The following is a 26218-nucleotide window of genomic DNA, read 5'->3' on the forward strand; positions in this document are numbered from 1 at the left end:
GCTACAAAGTCCGTCTTTCTGTTATTTAAAACCATCGAAATAGTAAAGTGCGATTTAACGGAGAAAATATATTATTCCGGCGTGTCGGTGATGTGAGGCGCCGGCGTCCGGCAGAACGGACAGTGTCCTTTCTGCAGCACCTGCAGGATGAAGTCGTCCGTGTGGAACAGCTGAAAAAAAAACACGATTTTTCTGATCAAATAATTCATTATCATGATCAAAAAGAGGCAGCCAAAATGTTTCAATTGCAAACTAATGTCTTATAAAAATGAATCGATCGTTATGATTAGTATTACATAATATTCATTACCTGCAAATAATAGCAGGTGCAAAATTTTTTAAATTTCATAACAATATTTCCCTGAATTTCCTTACAATAGTATGCAAAGTAAGTTAGTCATCAAACTGTAATTATACAGCTTTTCCGTGTTGTACAGGTCACCACGACTGAGAAACATGCAGTCGAAATTTCCAAACTAGCTTAGATTATTTCTTGCGTGCAAACAGTTGAATTATATATCTAAAATTATATATTATCCATAATCAAGGCAAGTTTCCTCTGTTTGATCAGTTTTCGAGCAATGGAAATGAAATTGGCACCAGAAAGTTAAAAATCCGGGCAGTTACCTTGTTCAAGTGCAATAATATTGCTTAGTTGCAAATAAAGCATGGTAATTAAACCGGATATTAACCATGCATATAAAAATTCCATCGGAAAGTGTTTAAAAACCTGTCAACTATACCTTACAGTTTTGCAATAATATTGCTTAATTGTAAATAGTAATGCACAACAGCATCGAAGCGGATATAAAATGTGTAAAAAATTTATCTGAATGATAAAATTCACTTATGTAAAAATTTTATCTGAAAGTGTTTCATAAACCGGACGGCCACCTTATTGCAGTGCTGACAGTGCGTGATGGGTACGTCCGGCATTAGGTTCTTGTAGTAGGTGAAGCGCAGAGGTTTAGGCCACCGACAGATGATGATATCCTGTGGATCCTGTGCCTGTAGCGCCGCTCTGTTCAGCGTCACAGGCTCCATCTCTGATCCTGGCTGCAATTATATTTATATTATTTGAATATTTATGTGTTATATTATTATATTTGAATATATTTATTTACATTACCAACTTGTGTACGTATCTTAACGAATAGAATTTTTTGTTTTTAAAAAACGCAACAGGCCAACTAGGCCTATTCTTCAGCGCCGATACAACTGTACTAAAGCAGTGGAGTCACCCAATGTGCTTCACACAGGAATTGTCTCACACATTCAGGAATTGATTCCATCATATTAATGAAATATACCGCTGATACCTGTAGCATATGTTACTTGAACAGTTATGTTAATTTACAATATCATAGAAATATTCTGTATAATTTGTTGCAAAATTAAAACATTTTCGATCAATATTACTTATTAAAAAGTTAGAAAACGCAGTAGGTATTTTTTAATTGCGATACATTATGCAATATTTATTTAGCCATATCCCTACTCTGATAATGTTAAAAGCATTTATATTCAACATTAATCTAATATTTAACTATCTTCGACAGAAAAAAGGGTTGAAAATTTGTCTGAATCGGTATAAATTAAAAAAATGAAAACTTGAGAGCCATCTTAACAAGATACACATGAAAATAAGTGCATGTTAAATAATTGCCGCTTTAAATATTTTATTTTGAGTTCAATTATTTACTGAGAGGTTTGATTTTCTGTTCAATTATTGCTTGAAAGGTTTCATTTGCGATTAAACCGTTTATTGAAAGTTTTTTTTGCGTTCAATTATTGATTGAAAAGTTTTATTTCTTGTTTAATTATTGATTGATAGGTTATGTTCTGTGTGGATTTATTGATTGAAAGGTTTTGTTCGTTGTTTATTTATTGATTGATAGGTTTTGTTTTGTGACTATTTACTAATTGGTAGGTTTCGTAACGTATTTATTTATCGATTGAAATGTTTTATTATGCGTTTATTCATTGATTGATAGGTTTTGTTTTGTGGTTTATTATTAATTGGTAGGTTTTGTTACGTGTTTATTTATTGATTGATAGGTTTTATTATGTGTTTATTTATCGAGTGAATGGTTTAGTCACTGACGTAGATAGCATTGAGGTTGGCAGAGAAGGGGTCGTCGGGGTTAAGTTTGTTGCCCTCCAAGTTAATGCGCTCTGCGTCGCCCTCCTCAGGAGCTGTCCAAACGTCGTCCTCACCCTCGTCTTTTTCTGCGTCCGTTGACTTCAGCGGAGAATCTCCGCCCGCCTGTATGTGAAATAATATTCATAAATAAATTTATGACAAATAAATACTCTTCATGTCCTTATCTATTACATATATTTACTTAATTTCACCTTACGAGGTAAAGCATCATGAAAGGGGCTTCAATTTTGCATTTGTATGTTACATTATAAACTAAGGTTAAACTTAACAATTTCTTAACAATTATAAACGATTGTCTGGGAACAGGGAAATTGGAAACATGTTTTCTATCATACTTGCTGGATAAGTCGAACTGCTTCCTCATCAGTAATGCCCTCAGCGAGCACAAATTGAACCACAGGCAGGACCTCTGTGCGAATACAACGGGTTACTTCAGTTCTATAGCCATCTCTGTTACTTCAGTGTGATACTCATTTCTATTACTTTAGTTCCATAACCATTTCTGTCACTTCAGTCCCATACCCATTTGTTTTATTTCAGCACGTTACCCATTTCAACAAGAACAAGAATTATTAAGAAGAGCGGGCTCGAGTATGCGACAATGACGTCCACAATACAAATTAATATTTCACTCAGTAAGCCGACGGCTTTGAATTCAGCTATGGACGCATCAGTGAAATTGGGGATCCAGGACTGAATTGGTTCCAGTTTCGGGAATTACTATTTACAATTCAATAAGATGAAATAAAGTTGAACACCGTAGGGATTGCTAGGTAAAATAAGAGGAGTAACATTGAAGAAAATTTTCGTTAGTCATCAAACACTCAAAATTTACAGTGATCGAGATATATAATAAATAAGGAAGTGTATTACCGAAAAGAATATCAATAAATTCTTAAATCATCTTGAAATGTTGTTTACAAAAATTACCTTCGAGAAAATTATTAGCCATGAGCAAAGGGGAATTACGTTAAATATTGATTAAATTTGAGCGCGTAATTTGATTCCTAAAATTCGTTAGGATGATTTACTCGCAAAAAAATTTGCTCGGAAATTAAGAATACCAAATATTAAAATGATAAATAAAATCTTTTGATGCTTTTTTTAATTAAAAATATATATAAATATGCTTTAAAATAAAGAATTATTGAGCGGCAGCATCGAGAACAACGATAATACCGAAAGAGACGAAGGAGTACACGAAGGGATGCGCGCAGTTGATGCACTGGTTGCCGGCGGTGACGTTGACGAGAGGGTTGGTGGTGGAGCAGCGGTAGCAGAGGGGCTGGTGCTCTTCGTTATCTTGGAAAGGCTTCGAGCGAATCTTGAGAGCAGCTAATTCCACATCCTCCTGTTATATGAACATTTTCTGATATTACCTTCAATATAGTTTACTCCACTCAAAATTTTTTAATTAATTGGAATGAAATTAAATGTTTACTCCACTCATGACATTATTTGAGTGCTATTGTAACAGTGATTCGATCCGAAAAATGCCCGAGAACATCTTGAAAATGTAATAAGCCAATTCAGACGCTTTTCAACTAAACAAATAACTAAGGCACAGAGAGCGAACTTACCCAAATTCTGCATTAAAAATGTATAAACAATGCATTATTAAGATGAAGAACAACGAGACATTGGACATACTGACCTGAAATCGCTCAGGAATGTGTAGGTGCTGAAGCTTGTCGAGGACGTGTCGAGCGAGTTTGAAGGCCTCCAGATTGCGGGCCTGCTTAGCAAGCGTGTACATTGTTGAGCTAAGCAGAAAGTTATTAAGGAATCAGACAATATTTATGTGTTATAAATGATCGTGGTTTGTGAAACAATCATGCGCCTTTATTAAGGTTCCGATAAGTTTGACGAAAACGAAAGCAATTGATTAATGTTTGACTTATTATCAACCGTTTAAATTTTTTATAACGCTATAGTTCAATTTGATATCTGACAGTTTATGCACGACTAAGTACATGTTGAGTCGTCTGGTTCAAGATAAAATTAAATCATTCCTATGTATTATTCTTTTCTTCGTTATTCAGAGAAACGCTGAAAAATTTAGCAGACTGAAGAGCGGATGGATTTTTATTTCTGTCCGTTTTGCACGTTAGCGACTATTTAAAAAATCAGTTTATCTCATGACAGTTTGAATTTTTAAGATAGAATTAAATAAACGAGAACAAATTCATTTTTGAATTTTTGAAAACGTGCTTTGACCTTCTCGCTCAGGGGCCGTATTATCAAAACTTCGTAAGTACGCAAAATCGACGAGAGGCGTAAGTACTGACTTGATGACGTAGCTCTAGAGGTGGTATTATCAAAACATTTGCGCGGGAAGATAAGTAACGTAACTGTACGCCTGCTCGGAGTTGTCGTAAGTGGAGTTCTGCACAAGTTTAGAGTGTCTGCTGAAGCGATAGGAAACTATTGATTTACTAGCAAGGAGCAACACCTTGATTTGTGATAGAATTTTGTCATTAATCCGACAGCGCGGATTATACACGCATAGAATGATGGCTCTACTTGTGATGGCTCCACTACTTGATCTTGCAACATTTGCACGATCAAAATATGTGATCGTGCTAAACAGTGCTATTGGAAAAAATTCAATTCATTCTTTCAAAAAATTTTTCATTCATTTTCAAAAATTCAATTCATTCATTCCTTCTAGTCGGTACTTTATATCTTTGCCAACCATAATTTTTAGCTCCGTACACAGATTTCTTCTTCAACTCACGCTGTTAATTAAAAAGAGTTCACAACTATTTTAGAACGACTTTTTCTGGGCCAACAAGGAGCAATACCTACTCAATACAGACAGACAGCATTCGATAGTCGATACCATCGAAGGCATCGATTCCCGCCATCGAAGTTCACAGAATGTAAACAAATCCCTAGCCTCTGATTGGTCAGTTGGCCAGATGGTTTTGATAGTACGCTTTTAGCTAAGTCTTACGTACGAATGTTTTGATAATGCCAAAATTAGGGTATACTTACGTAACACGTAACTTTTTTGTCGGAAGTACGAAAAGTTACGAAGTTTTGATAATACGGCCCCAGACTGATATATCGATGGTGGTATTGTCCGTTCTGTGCGTAATCGAGCAAAAGCTAAATTTTAATGCATAAATAAAGTTAGAATCCACAAAAGTTATATAAGGATCACACCATTGTATTCAATCAATATGGCTTCAGCTCATAAAAGTTGTTAGAAAATATCAAACAAGGACTCGGTCACAAATTCTTGTTTTGCGGCTGTGTGTTTGAGTTGACTATCAGAAAGGTTATCGACTAACAGATCAGGGGCCGGATTATCAAAACATGCTAAGTATACGTAGCCGCTAACGTTTAACGTAAGTACAGCTAAGTAGACGTGACTCTACTGAGCGTTATTATCGAAACATTTGCGCGGGAAGCTACGTACAAAAATTTGTGCATAACTGTACGCCTGCTCGGAGGTGTCGTAAGCGGAGTTACGTACAAATTTTGAGTGTTGAAGCAATATGAGACTATTAATTTACTAGCAGCAAGTTGAATTGTAATAGAATTTTGTCAATAATGAGACTTAGGTATAATATGGGATCGTGCTAGTGCTTTTAGGAAAAAATATTTGATTGAGTTTATACCAGAAGCTAATTTGTCTTCCTCTTGTGTTTCAATTTACAAGCAAATGTTGGTATTCATGTCCAAGAGTTTTATGCCTTTTGATTCAAAATATCTTCATGCCTTTTTGATTCAAAATTATGTGGAGGTTGACAAGCCAACCATTTTTTTTAGCTTCGTATACATATTTCTTTTTTTCTCTGACAGTCACAACTCCAACTCATAAAATTTTCTAAATTCTAGGTCTCTCTAAAAAGTCTTCTAGTTTTGAATGGGAATGGTGCAATTTTTTTGCCCTGATTGCAAGAAATTTTGATGAATGATCATAACAAGTGCATTGCTATTTGGATAACGTCACACTTATTTCTCCATATGCACCCTAGTCAGTCTACGCTGATGCCGCTGACACGACACAACCTCCTTCCATCCACGCGCTCTGCGCACTGAGCCTGCTAGGAACAGCAAATCCAAAGCCTCTGATTGGTCAGTTAGTTGGATGGTTTCGATAATACCTTTTCAGATAAGTCATGCGTAAGACAGTTTTGTTAATGCCAAATTTTGACTGACTTACGCCATACGTAACTTTTTGAACGTAAGTACGAAAAGTTACGTGAACTTGGCGAAGTTTCGTTAATCTCTGCCCTGGCAATCAAATATAATTTAAACGAAATAATTTAGTCACACACAAATTGCTATAATGCGTTTTTATTTGTAATGATTCTATTTGATTTTTAAGATCTTTCCAAAATATATTCAGATTATTTTAGTATTTGAAAAATAGATGAATATTCTGTAGTAAAGGATACAATTTCGATATGCCCGGAGGTTGTATGACGTTTAGCTCATGTGTCAGGAAGCGGGAGATGTTGAAGAGAGCCTCGGGCATGTACGAAGTGAACGGCTCGTCCTGTTACAGAACAAATAAATTTTCTTGTTTTAATTGTAATCCAATGAGGTGCTATTGTCATAAATCATTTATATCGTTGTTTAAATCTATTATATATATCGTTATATTAAATCGATTTTATCGTAATCTATTTATTATCGTTTATAATAAATCTATTGTATCGTTGGCTTTGCCGAGTGCGACAGATAGAGAAATTTTATGGAAATCAATGACAATTTTATTATTAAAGATAACACAGTGCTTTTATCTGTGTATGATTGTAGAATGTATGACCATATATGTGCCATGCACTGCTCTTTTGTGTGGTCCACGCAATACATGGAGGCTATTATTGTATGTTTCACGTACCATGTAACGCTGTATTGTGTGGTACACATAATACATGGAGGCGCGGCGTTGGTAGTCGTGAAACTTTTCGAGCTCGCGAGCCTCGGCAAGTTTCTGGTCCGCGTTCGCTGGTCTCGGGAACGCGTCGGGAGAAGCGGCTCGAGACTCGCTCTTATCCTCCACAGCCGCGTCTTTATCCTCTCCAGAACTGTTAACAATGAAATACTATTAAATATTCGTTATAAAGAGTGGTTGGAATTTGTCAAGTTTTTTTCAAGTTAATTATTCAAGAGACTCGCATTCACCTGCATTAGGCTTAGCAAGATATTTTGATGTGTAGAGCGAGTCGACATGATTAGTTTTTTTAGATTAAACTTTGTGACTGACGGACACATCCATCATCTTTCAATTAATGCATTGATAACTGGCTTAATCATTTATTTACTAGTTTAGCGACAATAATGTTGAAGCAGCAAAGTATGCACTTTCTTACACCCCAGTGATTGAGTTAAAAGCCATGATGCACTTGAATGCGAGTGTCCAGAAATCTCGGCTTTCTCTCCCCTGTTCTTGATAGATTTTCATACACTACACTTTAACTACCTAAGTTATTTAGAAAATTTTTAGTATACCCTTTTGTCTGGTCGTCACGCAGGTGTTCGAGGCACTGCAGGGAGAGCATCCAGAAGTAGTAGCCAGCGTCACTGAACCTGTTCTCCGTCACCGCGTTGTGCGTGAGCTGCTCCAGAACACGGAATGCTTCGCCAGGTTTTCCGGCTTTATGGAATGCTATAGGACATAATATATTTTTCTGATATTAATAACGTACTTTTTAAGAAAATAACTATACTAAGATGTTCTTAGTTTACCACTTTAATTAGACCATTAGTTGTAGAATCATCCAAGAAAACGCTATTAACTGCAGTCATGCGGTCGTCCGCGTACCCAGCTATACCTCACCCGACGTCGGTAGTAAACTTTGATACTTCGAAATTTAACTATCTCTAAGCAAGATTCATTGTGATGCCCAAATATTTAATCTATATTTTATAACTTGTCTGTATGATGGATCTGGAAAAATTGCCTGCTTGCTAACTCTGAACTAAAATTTGATAAGGATGTAATAAAGAAAGATGAACCGTTAGCAGCTATAGGTACTGTAGCTCTTAACCTGAGCTTCACATTCTACAAACTTCGTATCCCCGCTACTGAGATTAAATGTCTATAAACCACCACTTTCTGGTTGGAATTTCCAAACTTAAGTCATCATTGTCAACTCATTCCATTCATGCTGCATTGCAGCGGTGATAACACATTCTCGGACTGATTTTATTCACCTTTCTGCGCGAGGAGGAACTCGTCCTTCTCGGCCAAGCTGGTGGCATAAGGCACGTAGACCAACTCCTTGAACTGCGGATGCTTCTCAGCCCACGCGAACGCCTCTTCCCAATCTTCATCCTCTACGAAGAGCTCGACCACGCACTGCAACTCGCCCATCTTCCTGTTGATTATATGTTTTAACGAAAGTCGAGGAAAACTGCAAATAGACCCTATTTATTCTAATTCGATGCAATTATTGACTACTGATGAAGCACATCTTCCTGTTAATGAGACATTTTAATGGACGACCGTCCATCGTTTTGGTACTGTGACGGAACCTGTAAAGTTCGATAGCGTAGGTGCCTGCAGTCCATTGACTACGAATATAAAAGGAGAGTAAAAGAAAGTGAATTAACATGTGGAGTTTGATGACGAAAGTGCGTATAGCTCATTGACGTATTATGACAACAAAAAACTCAAGGAAGTAAATTAACCTGTATAGTTCGATGACGCAAGTACGTGTAGCTCATTGACGTATTATTTACACAAAATCCTCAAGGAAGTAAATTAACCTGTAGAGTTCGATGACGCAAGTGCGTGTAGCTCATTTAATATTATGACAACAATAACCTCAAGGAAGTAAATTAACCGGTCGAATTCGACGACGCAGGTGCGTGTAGCTCACAGAATATTATAACAACAATAACCTTAAGGAAGTAAATTAACCTGTAGAATTCGACGACGCAAGTGCGTGCCACTATTTTCTCCTTGCCTAGCACGAGATTTACGATGTTGCAATTTATATTGATTGATCTTTTTATGCTATGTTAAGTGCATATAGCTCATTTAATATTATGACAATAAAAATCTTAAGTAAGTAAATTAACCTGTAGAGTTCGATGGCGTAGGTGCGAGCCTTGAGTTGCCGCAAGTGCTGCGCACACAGCGACAGCGTCTGGTGGTCAGCCTTGTCCGCTTTGCGACCCACATCAACGAGCCTTGCATGAATAATTATCGAATCAATAAAATGTTTTTCACAATTAATTGATTGATCATTTTGCTTACATTACATTCATTTCTTTCTCTCAAACGTTTGCATCGCTGACGAGCAGGAATAAAAAAAATCGAGAATGAGTTTATTGATATTCATCATGTACTTATTGATATTAACCCACATCAGAATGAACTAAAATTCCAAAGATTTTTTCACAGTGTGAATGGAAAACAAAATAAAACAAGAATGTTTCATCAAACCAGAGTTTCCCTAATTTTTCTGAATAATTTTTTTATCAAGGTATACAAAAAATAATTTCCATAAAAATTGTCTCCTGCTCACATCTCGACCCAGCCGTTCTCTGCCATGATCTCGACGGCTTTGGCGGTCTCGCCAGCGGACAGGTACATCTCGGCGGCTGCGCGCGGCTCGTTGATGTTGCGCGCCCAGTCCGCCTTCTTCTTGATCAGCTGCTGCTTGTCCATCGTGCCGTCCGCGCCCAGGTATTCCTGTCAGAAACTCAAGCGTTGTTCATTTTTCAAGCGTTCATTTTTTCCAATTCCAGTGTTTTATTTAAAAAACACTGGAATTGGAAATTTGGTAATGACAAGGGTCATAAACTTTGCGGCAGCTTTGAATAATTATTCTTTAGGGTTGTTGCGGTGATATGTTTATGCAACAACCCTAAAGAATAATTATTCAAAGCTGCCGCAAAGTTTATGACCCTTGTCATTACCAAATTTCCAATTCCAATGTTTTTTAAATAAAACTGATAACCGGAAACATTTAATACAATTTATACCAGAATATCAAAAAATGTATTACTTTTGTTAAATAATGACGTTTTTAAATAGTTTACGTCAGTGGTTCCCAAAGTGGGCGATATCGCCCCCCTAGGGGCGGTGGAAAGATTTTGGGGGGCGGTAAGGAAGAAGAAGGCGGTAGGGGGCGATAAGGGGGGCGTTAGTCCGAAGTCGAAGTCAGAATTTCGAACGTTTGTTTGACGATTTGTACACAACACGTGCAGCATATGACTCCCAGCGATGGTTTTGTCACCCAGATCTGTTTTTTAACCTCTCCTGGGTTTACGTCTCGGACAAATTAACGGCCGGACTCGCGGCCGGTCTCACGACCAATTTCCAAATTCGATGTTCAAGGTATATCTCTCAAACTAAGGAACTTAACTCGATGAAACTTAGTACCTACACGTACTCATTGGGACCTAGCGATAATGTTTAGCTCGTGAAAATTGTTTGAATTTGCCATCGTTTGTTTACGGCCTAAATACGGGCCTAAATTCACTGTTATCAAGTAATTTCTTCAAAACTACTGAACAGATTCGAACGAAATTTTGAATTTGCAGTCCTAACTACCGAACGGTAATGTTTAGCTCCTGAAAATTTTTTCGATTGTGCCTTCGTTCGAGAGTTTTTTTTTTTCATTTCCCTTTCATTAGTGACTAACAGCAATACGTGTTTAAATTCATAGTAATCAATAAATTTTTCCAAACTGCTGAACAGATTTGAGCGAAATTTAGTATTTAAATACTTAACCTCAGCTACGGTGATGTTTAGCTCGTTAAAATTTTTTCGTTTTGCCTTTGTTTGCGAGTTATACGGCTATACGTATACGGCTCTTGGTTAAACCGGCCTGTAGAAAAGCCGGTCGTTCCTCCTATATCTGTATAACTCGCGAACGAAAGCAAAATAAAAATTGTCACCAGCTAAACATCAGAGTTGAGAGGTTAGGTAATTATATACAAAGTTTCCTTGAAATCTGTTCAGTAGTTTAGAAGAAATTTCTTGATCGCCGCGAGTTTAAGTGATAAATTACCCGGCGATACGGGCCGAATATAAGGAAGTGTGAAATCAAGAATGACGGTGAAATGAAAAAAAAAACTCGCAAACTAAGGTAAAATCGAACAAAATTTTATAAGCTAAAAATTACCGTTTGGTAGTTAGGCATGTATATTCAAAATTTCGTTCAAATTTCGATTAAAATTTCGAAGGTGAAATTAAAAAAAAAAGTTACGAGCTAACATCACCGTTAGGTTCTGATGAATACGTGTTCCAAGTTTCATAGAGCTGCGTTCATTAGTTTGGGAGATATTACTTGATAATTGAATTTGGAGATTGGTCGTGAGACCGGCTACAAGTCCGGCCGTAAATTCGCCCGAGACGTCCTAGGTTTCTAGTGCTGAAACAGTTAAAACAGCTGAAAAACACAGTGGTTCACTAAATGGGTTTCTATTTGTGAAATGCACATTTTTGTTTAGCCTTTCTCTTTTAAAATTGCAGCGTACTAAATTTCAAGAAAGAGGCGTATGTCTGTGGGGGGCGATAGAAATTCACTAGGGAGCCAAAGGGGGCGCCAGCCTGAAAAAGTTTGGGAACCACTGGTTTACGTCATGCTGAACCGTCACAGGTCGGCGTATATATCTGCTCTAAATTAAAACCATCGCTATGTCGATCATCTTGAGGGTGTATATGTGTACAAAATTGTCACCTGCGCCAAGTCGAACATCCTGAGGTCGGTGTACATGTTCATGGCTGCGCTGTCCTGGCCAGCTTTGCGGTAAAGTTTGGCGGCTTCCGAGAACCTTCCTTCGTGGGCCAAAATATCAGCTTCGGCCAAAGTCGGATCCCCACTGCCTTGCTGACCGCGTTCCTGGTCGTACAGAACAAAATTATGTGCAAAGTTAGGTACAAATTTTATATATATTTCCGTTAGAACGTGGGCCTTCAGAGTATAGATCTACTGAATAAAACCAAGTCTCTTTTAAGGAATGTGAAAAATAGGGAATATTTTTCCAAGAAACAATGGGCAGGAAGAGGCAGATCGAAGCTTCAACCTCTATACGGTTCCACCAGTGTGGTACGGCTCCATTTATTTATTAAGTTTGACTTCTTTGATAGGAGCAGAACTCTTACATGTTCCCCGCTGAAATCCACCGTAGTTTTAGCGAAAGGTAGAAATAGCGTGAAAAATTTGGCATTGCAAAGAATAGTATAAAATAGAAATTTAATAACTTGAAAGCTCGAAAATCGAAAGAGTTCTACTTTCAGAGAAATGTCAAGACATTTCCTTACTTAAAGCCCGCGTTTTAACAATAATTATTTCATTGTGCCCCGGGAGGTTAGCGCGCTAGACTTTGATGTTAAGCCAAGTTACCTCAATAATCTGCAGGAGCTGAAGACTCCTCATGTCCTTGGTCCTGGTGAAGCACTTCTTGGCGATGTCGTAGTTGTGGTCGTGGAGCGCAGCGCGACCCAGCGCCCTCCAGTCGCCATCCGTCACACCCAGACATGCGATGCTGTACGCCTCCCTTGAGGTTACAAATAATGTAAAGAAAAGATTATAATATAATTAATATGCAATAAATTAATCATATTGAACTGATTGGATACTAATATATTTTAGGATTCATGCCTCAATAAAGTTCCGTAGTCGAAGTAACGAAAACCAAGTTGAAGATATTTACGAAATATTTCAGATGAATGAAAAGCCCTCATACCAGACTATGTTCTTGTTTTGGAGTACTTGGTTGTCTCTTGTTTTTTGAAAAATGAAGCTTGAATCTTTAGAGTTTTAATTATTTATTCTCTATTTATTGTAAGCAGACTAAATGAATTTGGCTTAAACAGAAGAAAACCTCACTTGCACATGTTTTTATCGAGGTACTGGTACATGGGGGCGCTCTGTGGCACCTCCACCGTCGACATGCTGATCACGTGCAAGCAGAAAATTTTACTGCCGCTAAATCCCACCACGAAACCCTGAAATTGGAATAACATAGGAATAATTTCAGCATAAACTGGATAAGGTTTAGAAATTAATTAACCTATTTGTAACTATATCATAACAGTTCAATGAGCCCAGTACAATTTCATGTTAACATTTTTTAAGCAGAACTGCTATTAAATTCATACACATTTTCTATTCACATATTGGTGCCAGCATTAAAAACGTTGCAAGTAAATTTCAAAAATGTTTTGTCATAACTTTGCAGCATTGCTCTTGTCATTATGTATTATATACCAGCAGAATAACCCGGTGTTGTCCGGGATCTATAATTTTTTTAAGCTTTTTACCACTAATTCTGTTAATATGAATAACATTAATGTAAGCTTGTTATAGGAAGACCTGTTCAAACTCGCATTTAACACTTTACATTGAACATGTAAAATTCACATTTAACTACAGTTACAACATTCGAATGGTATTTCATTTTAGTTCTAAATTTATTTTCAATAACACACTAGTATATAAATACAATATCGATTTTCAATTTGGGTCCTAAAATTTCCATTTCAGTTTGGGGGAGTGTTAGGTATTACAGAATGAAGGGATGGAGGTTGAATGAGAAATTCTGTGAAAATTACCAGAATTAAACGTGACCTTTTTTCGGCGCGTCTAAATTTAATTAAAAATTCATTTAATTAAAACAAAAAAAACGTCGCATTTAATTAAAATTGAAATTTTCCCGAATTTAAAACTGGGACTCAATTATGAGTTCCATGGAAAATATCCGTTGGGAGAACACTTTTTTGAATAATGAACACGCATAAGACCAAAATTATTAACGAAACACGGGATGACAGAATATTGAATACGAGCAGAATTCAGGATGACAGGATTCGGGTATAACAGGATTTGAAAAATGCGAGGATTACTTATCCCGGACGACGTCTTGGTAACTTACTTTTGTGCAAAAACTAAATGATTTTTTGCATATTACACATATTTTATTACATGCATGTGCATCATTGCAATTTCATGGTATCCCGTTTTCCATCACATCCATTAATGCGTAACTCATTTCTACACCACATCGTCCCACCTGCAGCTTCTGTTCGTGTGGAGGGAAGTTATCAGCCTTGATGTTGAATGTTGAGTTGCCGGAATAGCAGAGCATTGCATCACAACTCGTGTTCCACACCACGCTGTTCGCTCCTTTCTCCTAACATATATAAGAAGATTAAGAAATAATCTCCGTATAAAGCTTGTCGTTACATGATTCGTAAATTTTGATATTTAAGGAAATTGTTTTCTTTTTAGGAAGAAAATAAGCATTTGGCACAACGGAACTAGTATGATTTTTGGACAAGATATCGTCGACGCCATCAACGAATTTAACGCCATGATTTTCTTACGTTCATTGGTTTAGTGGTGTACAATTCTGGTTAATGATTGGGAAATTATATAATGATCCCATCTTAACCACACAATTAACTGATCTGCCTACACAATTTCCATCACAACTGGCTAGCTTATCTAATAAATTAACTCCGCAACTGCCCTGCCTACGCAACAACTCAACCCCCCACAACTGAGACAATTAATTTCAATCTTATTATTCTAAGTCTAAGATCTTCAAATACTCATCTCCTTCGCGCTTGACTGTGTGTTAACGCGTTGCCGAACAAACAAGTATACATTATAAAAATTATAAGAAGCACTGATTCCTAAAGTACTGCGATTCTTCTAAAGTACTGTAATTCTAAAGTACAGTACTGATTCTTCTAAAGTACTGTATCATGCTCAAGGCTCCCATATATATTTGGTTCTCGATTTATCTATATTTGATTTTTCGGATATAAATTTTAAGTATGTGCACATTCTTCTGAAGTTGTTCAATAAAGGATTTAATGAATTTGATTGCAAAAATATTATTTTTATAAATTTTAAGTACTTCTAATTTACACCTTTCAAAATGTAGACAAATAAAATTTAGGCAGCAGAGTTGGTAGAATGGCTATGCTGCCATTAAACTATTTTTGGCATAATTCGGTCGCATTGATTATTTCGAATTGAATGCAATAAATATTAATTAAAAATGGAGTTACAAAATAAAATTCTTCAAGAAATCGCGATCACTATTTCGAATTAGAATTTACTCTAATTCAGTGATATTTTTTTTTTACTTTGCTAGTAAGTGATGAATCACAAGAGTATTTTTAACGCATTTTCTCATTTATGGAAAAAATGCACTATTGTGCTCGCCATGTCCGTCTGTCCGTCCGTTTATCTGACCGTCCGTGACTTCACGTTTTCGTCCACGAGAAAATGCGCTCTCTGTCACTCACTGCAGTAAGTATATTTTTTTTAATCACTCACTAAATATTGCATGCATCACTGCCTACTGTTAACATTTTTTGCATGCTCGTTCTACTAAGTTTCACTCTAAATCTTATCGAGTCAATCCTATGATAAAAAGTACGTTCAGTTGACGACGTTCTTATTTTTGTACCTCGAAATGAGGTTTTTACCAATCACTTGATTTATCATAAAAGTACGCATCAATACCAATTAGAAAATTAGTCCATTCATGAGTGTAACAAGTTAATCTTCAACACAAACCTTTAATAACATTTCTAGTTTGACACAAAATTGGTATTTGATGCTATTCGATTGAAACTTTTTTGTAACCCCGACAATTCTGAAATGTCCGAAATTCCTTTGCACTCATGAGAATTTATTTATTCGGAAACTCCCAAGATTTTTCGGCATTTACACAGAACGAATTATTGAAAAATTTTATGTAAAAATATCATTACCTTTGATCGTGCAGAGTAGCAGTTGACTTACAATGTACATCAGCATCAGAATGCTTCCAGGTAGAGAGTAGAAGTAGAATCATATTGTAGAGCAGTTCGCCCTCAGTTAGAGACTGGCAGTAGACTTACACTGTAAAGCAGTTCGCCCTCAGGTAGAGTACAGAAGTAGACTCACACTGTAGAGCGGTTCGCCCTCAGGTAGAGTATAGAAGTAGACTCACACTGTAGAGCAGTTCGCCCTCAGGTAGAGAGTAGCAGTAGACTCACACTGTAGAGCAGTTCGCCCTCAGGTAGAGAGTAGAAGTAGACTCACACTGTAGAGCAGTTCGCCCTCAGGTAGAGAGTAGAAGTAGACTCACACTGTAGAGCAGTTCGCCCTCAGGTAGAGAGTAGCAGTAGACTCACACTGTAGAGCAGTTCGCCCTCAGGTAGCGAGTAGCAGTAGACTTACACTGTAGAGCAGTTCGCCCTCAGGTAGAGTACAGAAGTAGACTCACACTGTAGAGCAGTTCGCCCTCAGGTAGAGTGTAGACGAGTAGATCGCTGTTATCGTCCACCACAGCGAGGCGGTGTCTCGAGCTGTTCAGGTCGAGGCAGCGGATGGCCGAGCTCACCGTCAGCAGGTGAACGGGAAACGCGTTGTCCAGGAATATTTTCAGCACCTGCCATTAATATGGAAAAATATGACTTATAATAAGTGGTTAGTTAGTTCAAACTAACTTTTCCACGGTGTGACCAAGCATAAGTTAAAGTTTAAACCCATAAACTACTGAACCGGATCCTAAGCAGAGTCACTTCAGCGCCTAATTATCAAACAATCAACTTGATAGTCTTCAGAATCCTCACCCTTGGTTGAACTAATACCTTATAGTACCTAACCTCATATAGTTCAACCATAATCCTAACCTGTCCATTTTTGAGCCCCAGCAGCAGCCCCTCCCTGTTGGGCGGCCCCCCCACCACTTTTATGTAGCGGATCATAGAGTCGAGTTGCCACTCTCGCTCCCGGAGGCCCGTGAAGTTCAGACACTGCAGCCGCTTCTCCTGTACGTTAAATTAGTTGAATTTAGTAGTTCATCCTGCCATGTTAAATAGAGCAATCGTGTTGCTTAATATCTGAACGTATTAGGCAGTTATTACATTTATGATTGATAGTATAGATATGATTGCATGATAGTTATTCAGTGATTGATTTTTATTCTGTCGATAGTATTCGAGTACCAAAGAAATGTACATTTCCTTGGTCGAATTTGTTTAGATTCTCATGTCTATATAAATAACAAGAAGTAAAATGTTGCTCTCGCGGTCAATGTCATTATAAATAATTTTACAACTTCTCTTTTCGTCTCCTTTCATTGTGCTCATTCCACCATTAATAATCGATAATGGTGGAGAAACTACGCAATTTTGGACAGCAAAATTTGTAATCCTTTTCCAAACATTTCTCCTTTGTTCTCCAGCTCTCAGTTCGTAACCAGTTATCAATAAAACACAGTTTTCTATAAAACTTACATATAAATATATGTAAATATACATGTAAATATATGTATATACTTACTGTAAAACATAAATTGCAAATATGTACCAGCAGCCCTTTTATTAATTCCGCGCTGCTGATAAGAACAAATTCCCACACAAACAAACGAGAGATAAACATTTTGTCATTTTTTTCACCATCTGATCCTGTTAGGCTCGGCAAAAAAAACGTATCAGTGTTCCGGGCAAGAAGTGTGTCGCGTTTTGGACAGTATTACCAATCAATGAAAATATTATTAGTTAATTTCACTATTAATTTTGAGTGCTGCAACTAATAGTGCATTATTTTGTCGATCGTTGAGGTGTTTTTTTCAAAAAACCAGTGCAGGTCACCTGGCACAGGACGATGTGGTTTGTGCATACGACCAGCAAGTTGCACTCCAGCTTCTGATTGATCTTGTCTCGAACTCTGCCATCAAATGGAAATGATAAAGATTAATTCAATGCCGAAAGGCTGCAAGACATAATAAAATTGCAGCAAAACAGGAACAGTTAATAAATGATTGAATTTATTACATGTTATTTGTATCCAATCGAATTAAAAATTAACAATTTAGGTTGAAATTACAAAATGTATTTAAGGTAATAAGATTGTCCCATAATTCTTTCGTCTCATAGCAATCCCAATATTTTATTTGATTCGAACATAAATGAAAAACTGATTGTTAATAATAATATGCAATGTATCTCCGAAACATGTCCAAGTAATGAGAAAGTTTCAGGCATGTAATAAGCAAAAGCTTTTAATGTTAAGCGGAAAATTCATCCGGGTAGTCATGAATAATGGATATTTTCAGATGATACCGACCGTGATGTTCATGACTAGCTGTCATAATTCGTCGAAACTCAGTCCGCTACTCATATTGCAGTTGCACATGACAAGTGCTGTTCCAACGTCTGTACCGTCTCCTTCATTGAACTTATATTTTACTTACCAAACTTTATGACTTCATTTGTAGGTAATACAAAAGAACGTCCTATATTGATATGAAAACATTTTTAATGTAAATTAAAACCAATTTTACAACAATTTATCAGTAAGAAATAAGAAATTATAAAATTAAATGTCATGCAAAACTTAGACAACTATTTCGTCTTTGAGAAATTTGTATTATAAATCATTTCAATCGTATTGTTTCAAGGTTGTAAATATATTTAAATATTTTTGAACGAATAGTGTAAAGAACGATCAGATTTGAGGCGAAAAATTTCTTTCGTGTGATACAGGGTTTAATACACTACCTATTGATTCACGTAAATTATTCCTATAACCTGATATCAGTGATTTCTAAAACAGTACCTCAATAAGGAAACGCAATGAATTAAATGACAAAGCCATATTTTTCAATCAAGCAGCACCACAAAGACTCTTGGCTTTATTAATTTAAAAATAATATTAGTTATGTAATTTTCAATGCACTGTTTGAAATTTCATAACAGCAATTAAGGATTTCCGAGAAGGTCTATAAGTTGAATTTCACCTCTGGCAAAAATTTCATTATTTTCTTCATTTCCAGAATTACCATGCTCAGAATCGAATATCTGTAACAATAAAATTTGTATTTCCAGAATATCCATGCCGGAATCAAAGACCTGTAGCACTATTATCTTCATTTAAAGAACTACCATGCCCAGAATCGGATGCCTGCAGCCTTTATTTTTAGAACATCCATGCTCAAAATCGGATACCAGGAGCAAGATTGTCTTGATTTCCAGGATTAGGTAGCACGGCAAGAATTGAATACCTGTAGTGCATGTCGGCAGCTTCCTGGGAGTAGAGCTCGTATACGATCACGCGCTCCGGGAGTTGAACCTGTAAATCAATATATAGAAGCCGACCTCAATTATGATGCCTCTACGTGTGTTTAAAACTTTGTAATTAAACAAATTGGTACTTATATATTTCTTCTGAATATGAATCATGTATTATGCTTGCTTTAAAATCTTGCTACAGTTCTGACACATTATTGCCTTTGACATCGGAAAAAATAACGCTGATTCATAAAATTTTTCTCATTAAAAGCTCGTAATAATTAACCTTGACTTTTTTAAAAATCATTTTCTACAAAATAATTTGGATCCAATTCAATTTCTTTTGGCCACAAAAGTACATATTTTGACTCTATACGTATCATAATTTTGTATCATTTTTAACAGAACTTCCGGACTTACTGCAAGTCTGTGCTTGTAAATGGCGACTTTTTTTACCAAGTCCCGGCACTTGATGCGCACTTTTTGCTCGGTAATGAGATGCTGGATGATGACATCCGTCATGTTCTCCCGGTACGCGTATCGCTCCTTGTACAGACCGTGCACAGTGGCGAACACGAGCTGGAAATACGCGATAGTCCCGTCTTGGCATCCCACTGCCTGATCGAAGAAATTTTATATAGCAGCAACACGTCGGCCTCACAGTTGAACTAAAGGTTTAAAAGGTTAAATTTTTCCAGTCGATAGCGACTTGTCTCAAATATATCTATAAGATCCTTGTAGGGACATTAAGTGAAGTTTCACTGTCAAAGTTGAGGTAAGACTCCGAGACCTCAAAATATTAGGCTCATACTTTCAACCGACTGTTAAGAACTTTTAGGTGATTCTTACGTGTATATAGATCATTCCAAATCTGAGTTGAATTTCTACCCACGGAGTTGGTTAGGAGTTATTTATCTGTTAACACTTGCCCGTGATTAATTCTTATCATCTTACACAAATGACATATAGTTTTGACAACGTTTTATAGCCATGATTATTTTTTCATATTCCGTGTTCGGCGAAGAAGTTTTCTCACCACATAACTAGAGTCTGGATGAGCTTCACAGCACCACACCCACGACTGCTGGTCACATATCAAGCCAAGACGAACTCCTTCTCTCGTGTAGAGGCTGCACGACCTGTTGGCTCCCCCCACTAGGAGGTACTCGCCCTTGCTGAAGTAGCTCACACAGCAGGGGTCAAAACCCAAGGGTCGCTCCTTGCCGATCTGAAACATTTATTTTATCCTCTTGATTAATTCATAAAATAGTCTCAGCAATTTAAAAAGTACAATTTTTAACCGAAATAAAATTGTTGAAATGAGGCAATTGGCCCATCAAAAACATATGTTCTTCAACAAATACTGATAAATCTCTTCTTACCAAAAATAATTATAAAATATATGTTTTTTGTTTAAAAATGGATAGACCTTGAATAAAGAAACAAATATTTAAAGCAATACTGTGGCTACTGACTTTATATCTCTGAAGAATAAACAAGGTTTCGTCATGCGACATCCATGTCGTGGATGAACGATTTAACTGCCAAAAATTCATATCTCTCACCAGTTTTCCATTCATCGAGTAGAAAGAGAGGTTCTGTCCCCAGTCTGCCACGCAAAGGATGTCGTACGCCTCCTCCCTTCATACAAAATTAAAACGTTGGCAGAGAAGTTTATTTAATGTAAATCCTCATTGCAACTTTATGTGAGGCTTAATTCTGATGGTAATTCACGTTAGCTCCTATTAAGTTTCGACTTGGCATGGTGTTTGGGAGAACATTCTGTGACATCATGTAAATTAAAAAGAATGCTGAAATTAATTATAAAAATATTTATTCGCTACTGATTCGCGAGACAGCTAGCGTACACCTTTCTTCCGCAATATATCAGTTAAATCAAGCTATGGATTAAACATAATCATATGAAAAATACTTGAAAATTATTAGCTGCAACCATATCGAAAAATTTATTATTTGCCCCGGATTTGCCAGCTTTTTTCACTAATGTGTCGGTTCGTCTCCCAAAAATCTGAATTTCGCAGCGAAATTTCCGGTCTAAGCCAGACTGAACTCGCCGACCCTCCAACTTACTTGGACGGGTTCCAGGCCAATGAGCGGATGGGGGAGTTTGCTCCTCCTCGGTCGATGCGCATCTTTACTTCTCCGCTCTGGAGAGAGGAAAAGTATTATTGTGAAGTCTTCTTGCGATACTGTTTTTAATCACGCCAAAGAACTCAAGGCTTCATTTATTGTTATTAAACTAAACTGCAGATATTTTGTTTGCTCAAACAAACTTCGGTCATTCGTACATTTTCTAGAAAGATTTTAAATTTTTTTTCTAAACACAGCTTCAAGTCAAGAATATTTACAACGTTGAAAATAGAGATAATTCATTTGTGGATTTTCGAGCCTAGGTAAAATGCCGGTGAATGGAAATTCTTTGTCCCTTGCTGCTAAAAATTCAAGTTTACTACAAATTTTTTTTCCTGTTTAATATTTCATTCCGAACAATATAATGCTATAGAAGAAAATCCCATTAATAGGGATAAAATTTTTCATCAAACGTTGTTTGCTCCAATATGTTTGCAATGTGAAGAAATTTAAAAAATCACTCTAAATTGATTACGTTGCATGGAGCACAAAAACTTGCGACACTGCATAGCGTACCAAAGCGATTTTCATGACGAATCCAATAATTTCATTGATATTTCACGCACCAGAAGGAATAAATTTTTCGTATTTCTGTAATATAACGTCGATCCGTCAACTCCGGTAATGAACATGTTATTTCAGAACGACAGAAATTTAAGCAGGCGCGCGTGAACAACGCACCATCGTGGCATGTAACCATAGTAAAAAAATATAACTCAGTACTAACTGCAGTGAGTAACAGAGAGCGCATTTTCTCGTCGACAAAAACTTGAGGTCACGGACAGACGGACGTACAGACGGACAGACAGACGGACAGACGGACATGGCGAGCACAATAGTGCATTTTTTCCATAAATGAGAAAATGCGCTAAAGAATACACTGAAAATGATTAATGAGTCCTACTGTAGAAATAGTGACAGACTTTCTGAACATACGTAATTATGATACACCCTTTTGTCGGGTCAAACTGGGATAGGATGGCCAACAGAAGTGCAATAAAAGTTTCGCAATTTGCAAAAAGTTACGCATTTCTCTCTGGGAACCATGCTATAAGAATACTTTGGAACAGGCAATTAGAAAACTTTATTTCGTAAAACTATATAGCGACCTTATTTCGCAAAGCGATGCAAACCTTATTTCGGAACTCTTCCTAAGCCATTTTTCGCAAAACAATATAAATCTTATATCATACAGCAAGCTAAGCCTTATTTATGAAGCTGTATTAACCTTACTTCGTAACGCAATATAAACCTTATTTCGTAAAACGATATAAACCCTATTTCGTAAAGCAATGTATACCTTATTTTTTAATGCAATATGAACCTTATTTCGTAAAGCGATATAAACCTTATATTTGGTAAAGCAATATAAACCCTATTTCGTAAAGCAATGTAAACCCTATTTCGTAATGCACTATGAACCTTATTTCGTATGGAGACCGTGCCGTCTGCCAAGCCGAGTGCCAAGTATTGCCCGTCATTTGTCCAGGCGCAGCTGTAGATGCGACTCGAGCTCTGAGAGGTAAATACATTATAATATCTGCTAGAATGATTATTTGGTTCAAAACTATACAGATAAATAGGGAATTTATACGTAAAATAATTGCAAAATCTGATCAATAATATTGTTAAATGTTTAGTAACAAATAATTATAATTATAAAATATTTCAATAATGAAATTGCTTCACATTAATAATGCATCCAAATTAAGTCGGGATAAAACAAACAATTTTATCAAATAAGCTTTGATGTCAGCACGATAGCTAACAGTAAACATAACATAACAAAACATTACATAGTGATGTCGGAGCTGAAGCGTAGGCCTGATGTGGCCTGTCACCGATTCTTGATCTTTTCGTGCCTTGTTCACAGAAGATCTAATATCGTGTCATTTGACCGGATCTTTTCATGACTGACGATAGTTTGAAATAGCTAGTCGACTTACACCGGGTTCAATAAGGAGCTAGGCATTTCAAATCTGAACATATATTTTTCCATAGCTTTATCTAGTCTGCTCTTGCACGCGTTCATACTTTGAGCGCCAACGATGTCATCGGGGAGGCTGTTCCACATGTCGGTGATTCGAAGCGAGAAGAAATTTTGTCGCGTGGAGAAGTTGCAGCGTAGTTTTTTTAGCTTAACTAAACTAATATAAACTAATATAACTAATCCATATAAACATAAACTAATCCAGGATCAAATGTGAGGTCAGAAAGCTTCTAGCTGCGAAAGCTATCGTTATTTATTTATAGTTGTATCAATTGTGTTGCGGTGTAAAATAATTCATCTACTAATCAAATCGATGAAGAATTTTATTTCTCAAATTAACCGTAAATGCATTCGAATCTCGGTCCCTGAATCGATATTAATCCCTCTATTTAGATTTAAGGAAGAGTTGAATTTGATTTTATTACGCATTTTGATGTGGTAATATCTAAACTGTCGTAGAATATAACTTATTATTTTAATATTTGAACGCTTACTTTGTGCTTCTGTACGCTTTTCTGTTCAGGAGACCATAACCCGAAGTCGCTGAGAGCGCACGAGGCGAGCTGGTGGGAGACAGGGTTGTACGCGAGGCACTGGATGGGGTCGTTGTGGCTGCGACAGAAACGCAATTCGAGTAGTAAGATGTAGTAATAGTAGGTTTAAAGTAGTAGTAGTAGTAGTAGTAGTAGGTTTAAAGTAGTAGTAGGTTTTCAGTAGTAGTAATAGTAGGTTTTCAGTAGTAGTAATAGTAGGTTTAAAGTAGTAGTAGTAGTAGGTTTTCAGTAGTACTAATAGTAGGCTTAAAGTAGTAGTAATAGTAGGTTTAAAGTAGAAGTAGTAGTAGGTTTAAAGTAGTAGTAATAGTAGGTTTTCAGCAGTAGTAATAGTAGGTTTAATTTAGTAGTAATAGCAGGTTTAAATTAGAAGTAATAGTAGGTTTAAAGTAGTAGTAATAGTAGGTTTTCATTAGTAGTAATGGTAGGTTTAAAGTAGTAATAATAGTAGGTTTAAAGTAGTAGTAATAGTAGGTTTCCAGTAGTAATAATAGTAGGTTTTCAGTAAAAGTAATAGTAGGTTTAAAGTAGTAGTAGTAGTAGGTTTTCATTAGTAGTAATAGTAGGTTTAAAGTAGTAATAATAGTAGGTTTAAAGTAGTAGTAATAGTAGGTTAAAATTAGTAGTAATAGTAGGTTTGAAGTAGTACGTAGTAATAGTAGGTTTTCATTAGTAGTAATAGTAGGTTTTCAGTAGTAGTAATATTAGGTTTTCAGTAGTAGTAATAGTAGGTTTTCAGTAGTAGTAATAGTAGGTTTTCAGTAGTAGTAATGGTAGGTTTTCAGTAGTAGTAATGGTAGGTTTTCAGTAGTAATGGTAGGTTTTCAGTAGTAGTAATAGTAGGTTTTCAGTAGTAGTAATAGTAGGTTTTCAGTAGTAGTAACAGTGGTTTTTCAGTAGCAGTAATAGTAGGTTTTCAAGCGCTTCATAAAGCCGTGATGTATTTTGCGCCGAAGATCCTACACGTCGCGGTGTATAGGAAGAAAAATTTGGTGCAAGACATTTGCATGAAGGATTTTATTCCTGCGTACTTTTTATTGTTCCACAAAAAACGCAGTGAATTGGAGTTCTTCATATCATCTCCATGGCAATTATTCTATTGTGCTGGTAAATTTTACAGATAGTACGCGACTTTTTAAAGGCTTTATCATCAATAATATTGCAATTCCTTAATTCCTTACGAGTATTTCAAGATCCCCTCGAGCTTCGAGGTCCAGATAATAACACTCTTGTCAGCGCTGCCGGACGCAAATCTCTTGCCATCCTTGCTGTACGACACGCAGTACACAGCTTCCTTGTGACCTATGGTAATACACTTCTTATTCAGCTATATCTTCAGTTCCTTATAAAATTAGGGAACTAATATATGATGGAAACAAATTCTTCATTTCGGTAGTTATTAAGTCACTACACTATAGAGATACAATGTAATTACTCTATATCAACGAACCAAAACTAATTTGTTAGCCAATTCCAAGTTTTGTATAACTCAGAAATTCATGCTACCTGAACTGGTCTTTCCGTACGACTCACGAACCAAAAAAAAAAAACATTCAAAACCGTGTAGCCAGTCAAATTAAAATCTGAATACTGTGAATTATTGGTCTCTATAATGCGGTATGAAGACGGCGGTTCACATTATTACCTTTAAGAGGCTGCAGCAGAGTTCCATCGTTGGTGTCGTAGACCAGAACTCGGTTTCCGGCGGCCACTATCAGCTGTGAACCGTCGGGGCAGAAGCACAGGTCGTAGATGCTATGGGAAGATCATGGATGGTCATGGTGTTATTGCGTCACGGTATCAAATTATTTCAAATGAATTATTTGCGAATCGATATTGATTCACAAAATAATTCATGGACTTTGTGATTCACGATCATAACAGAAGCATTTTTCCGTGACCTTCAAGTTTATAGCAGTCATTGATGATTAAAGTCGAGTCATTGACTCTGGTTGCCAATCGAGTTGTTAAAACCAATGGATATAATTGGATATTGCTCACCATTGTTCAATTTTGTCCCGGTCGTGTACTTTGTCTACCCAAGTTGGAACGGTCCGCATTTTTACAGTTTTTCTATTGTTAGGTGCTTATACAATCAGGGATAATCACACTAATCACGCTTCACGCAAGTAGTTTCGTTGAGTTTCGTTACGTTCTGTCACACTCAGGCTACTGAAAAAGTGCAAAGAACTCGTCTCGTGTAAAAATCTGTCGATAGAATAACATTTTCAAAGACCCTGGTACCCCGAACACGCGTCTTTGCCATACGGAGTACTGGCTATTTGTTTGTTTGTAGAGTTTCTCCTCGTAGTCATGACAACGAGAACGAAAACTGCGTTGGGGTGACTGTAGTATTTTGTCTC

General features: G+C 36.7%; 1 protein-coding gene across 1 annotated transcript; it reads right to left on the minus strand.

Annotated features, from left to right (window-relative positions):
* Positions 1 to 26113, minus strand: LOC108664866 (intraflagellar transport protein 122 homolog). Its single transcript, XM_018151558.1, has 29 exons — positions 25857 to 26113; positions 25501 to 25610; positions 25037 to 25157; positions 23796 to 23913; positions 22734 to 22826; positions 21252 to 21328; positions 20726 to 20801; positions 20197 to 20388; positions 19581 to 19778; positions 19154 to 19221; positions 17742 to 17817; positions 16779 to 16916; positions 16370 to 16534; positions 14156 to 14275; positions 12973 to 13091; positions 12487 to 12640; positions 11821 to 11982; positions 9658 to 9824; positions 9209 to 9319; positions 8339 to 8502; positions 7634 to 7790; positions 7023 to 7209; positions 6574 to 6674; positions 3819 to 3927; positions 3344 to 3515; positions 2500 to 2573; positions 2105 to 2266; positions 895 to 1056; positions 1 to 170 (listed from the first exon to the last, which is right to left on the minus strand). The coding sequence occupies exons 1-29, from the start codon at positions 25913 to 25915 to the stop codon at positions 72 to 74; spliced, it is 3711 nt and encodes a 1236-aa protein (XP_018007047.1). The 5' UTR covers positions 25916 to 26113; the 3' UTR covers positions 1 to 71.
* Positions 26114 to 26218: the final 105 nt, after the last annotated feature.

Source organism: Hyalella azteca, unplaced genomic scaffold (assembly GCF_000764305.2).
Source record: "Hyalella azteca isolate HAZT.00-mixed unplaced genomic scaffold, Hazt_2.0.2 contig17497, whole genome shotgun sequence".
Taxonomy (NCBI): Eukaryota; Metazoa; Arthropoda; class Malacostraca; order Amphipoda; family Hyalellidae; genus Hyalella; species Hyalella azteca.

What these genes read in the sequence shown, in the direction of transcription:
- LOC108664866 (XM_018151558.1), bottom strand. Translation starts at nt 25,915, where the DNA reads ATGCGGACCGTTCCAACTTGGGTAGACAAAGTACACGACCGGGACAAA. An exon ending in AAAGCGTACAGAAGCACAAA is followed by an intron (nt 22,827 to 23,795) that starts GTAAGCGTTCAA and finishes TTTACCTCTCAG; the next exon opens with AGCTCGAGTCGCATCTACAG. An exon ending in AGGGCGAACTGCTCTACAGT is followed by an intron (nt 14,276 to 16,369) that starts GTGAGTCTACTT and finishes TATATATGTTAG; the next exon opens with GAGAAAGGAGCGAACAGCGT.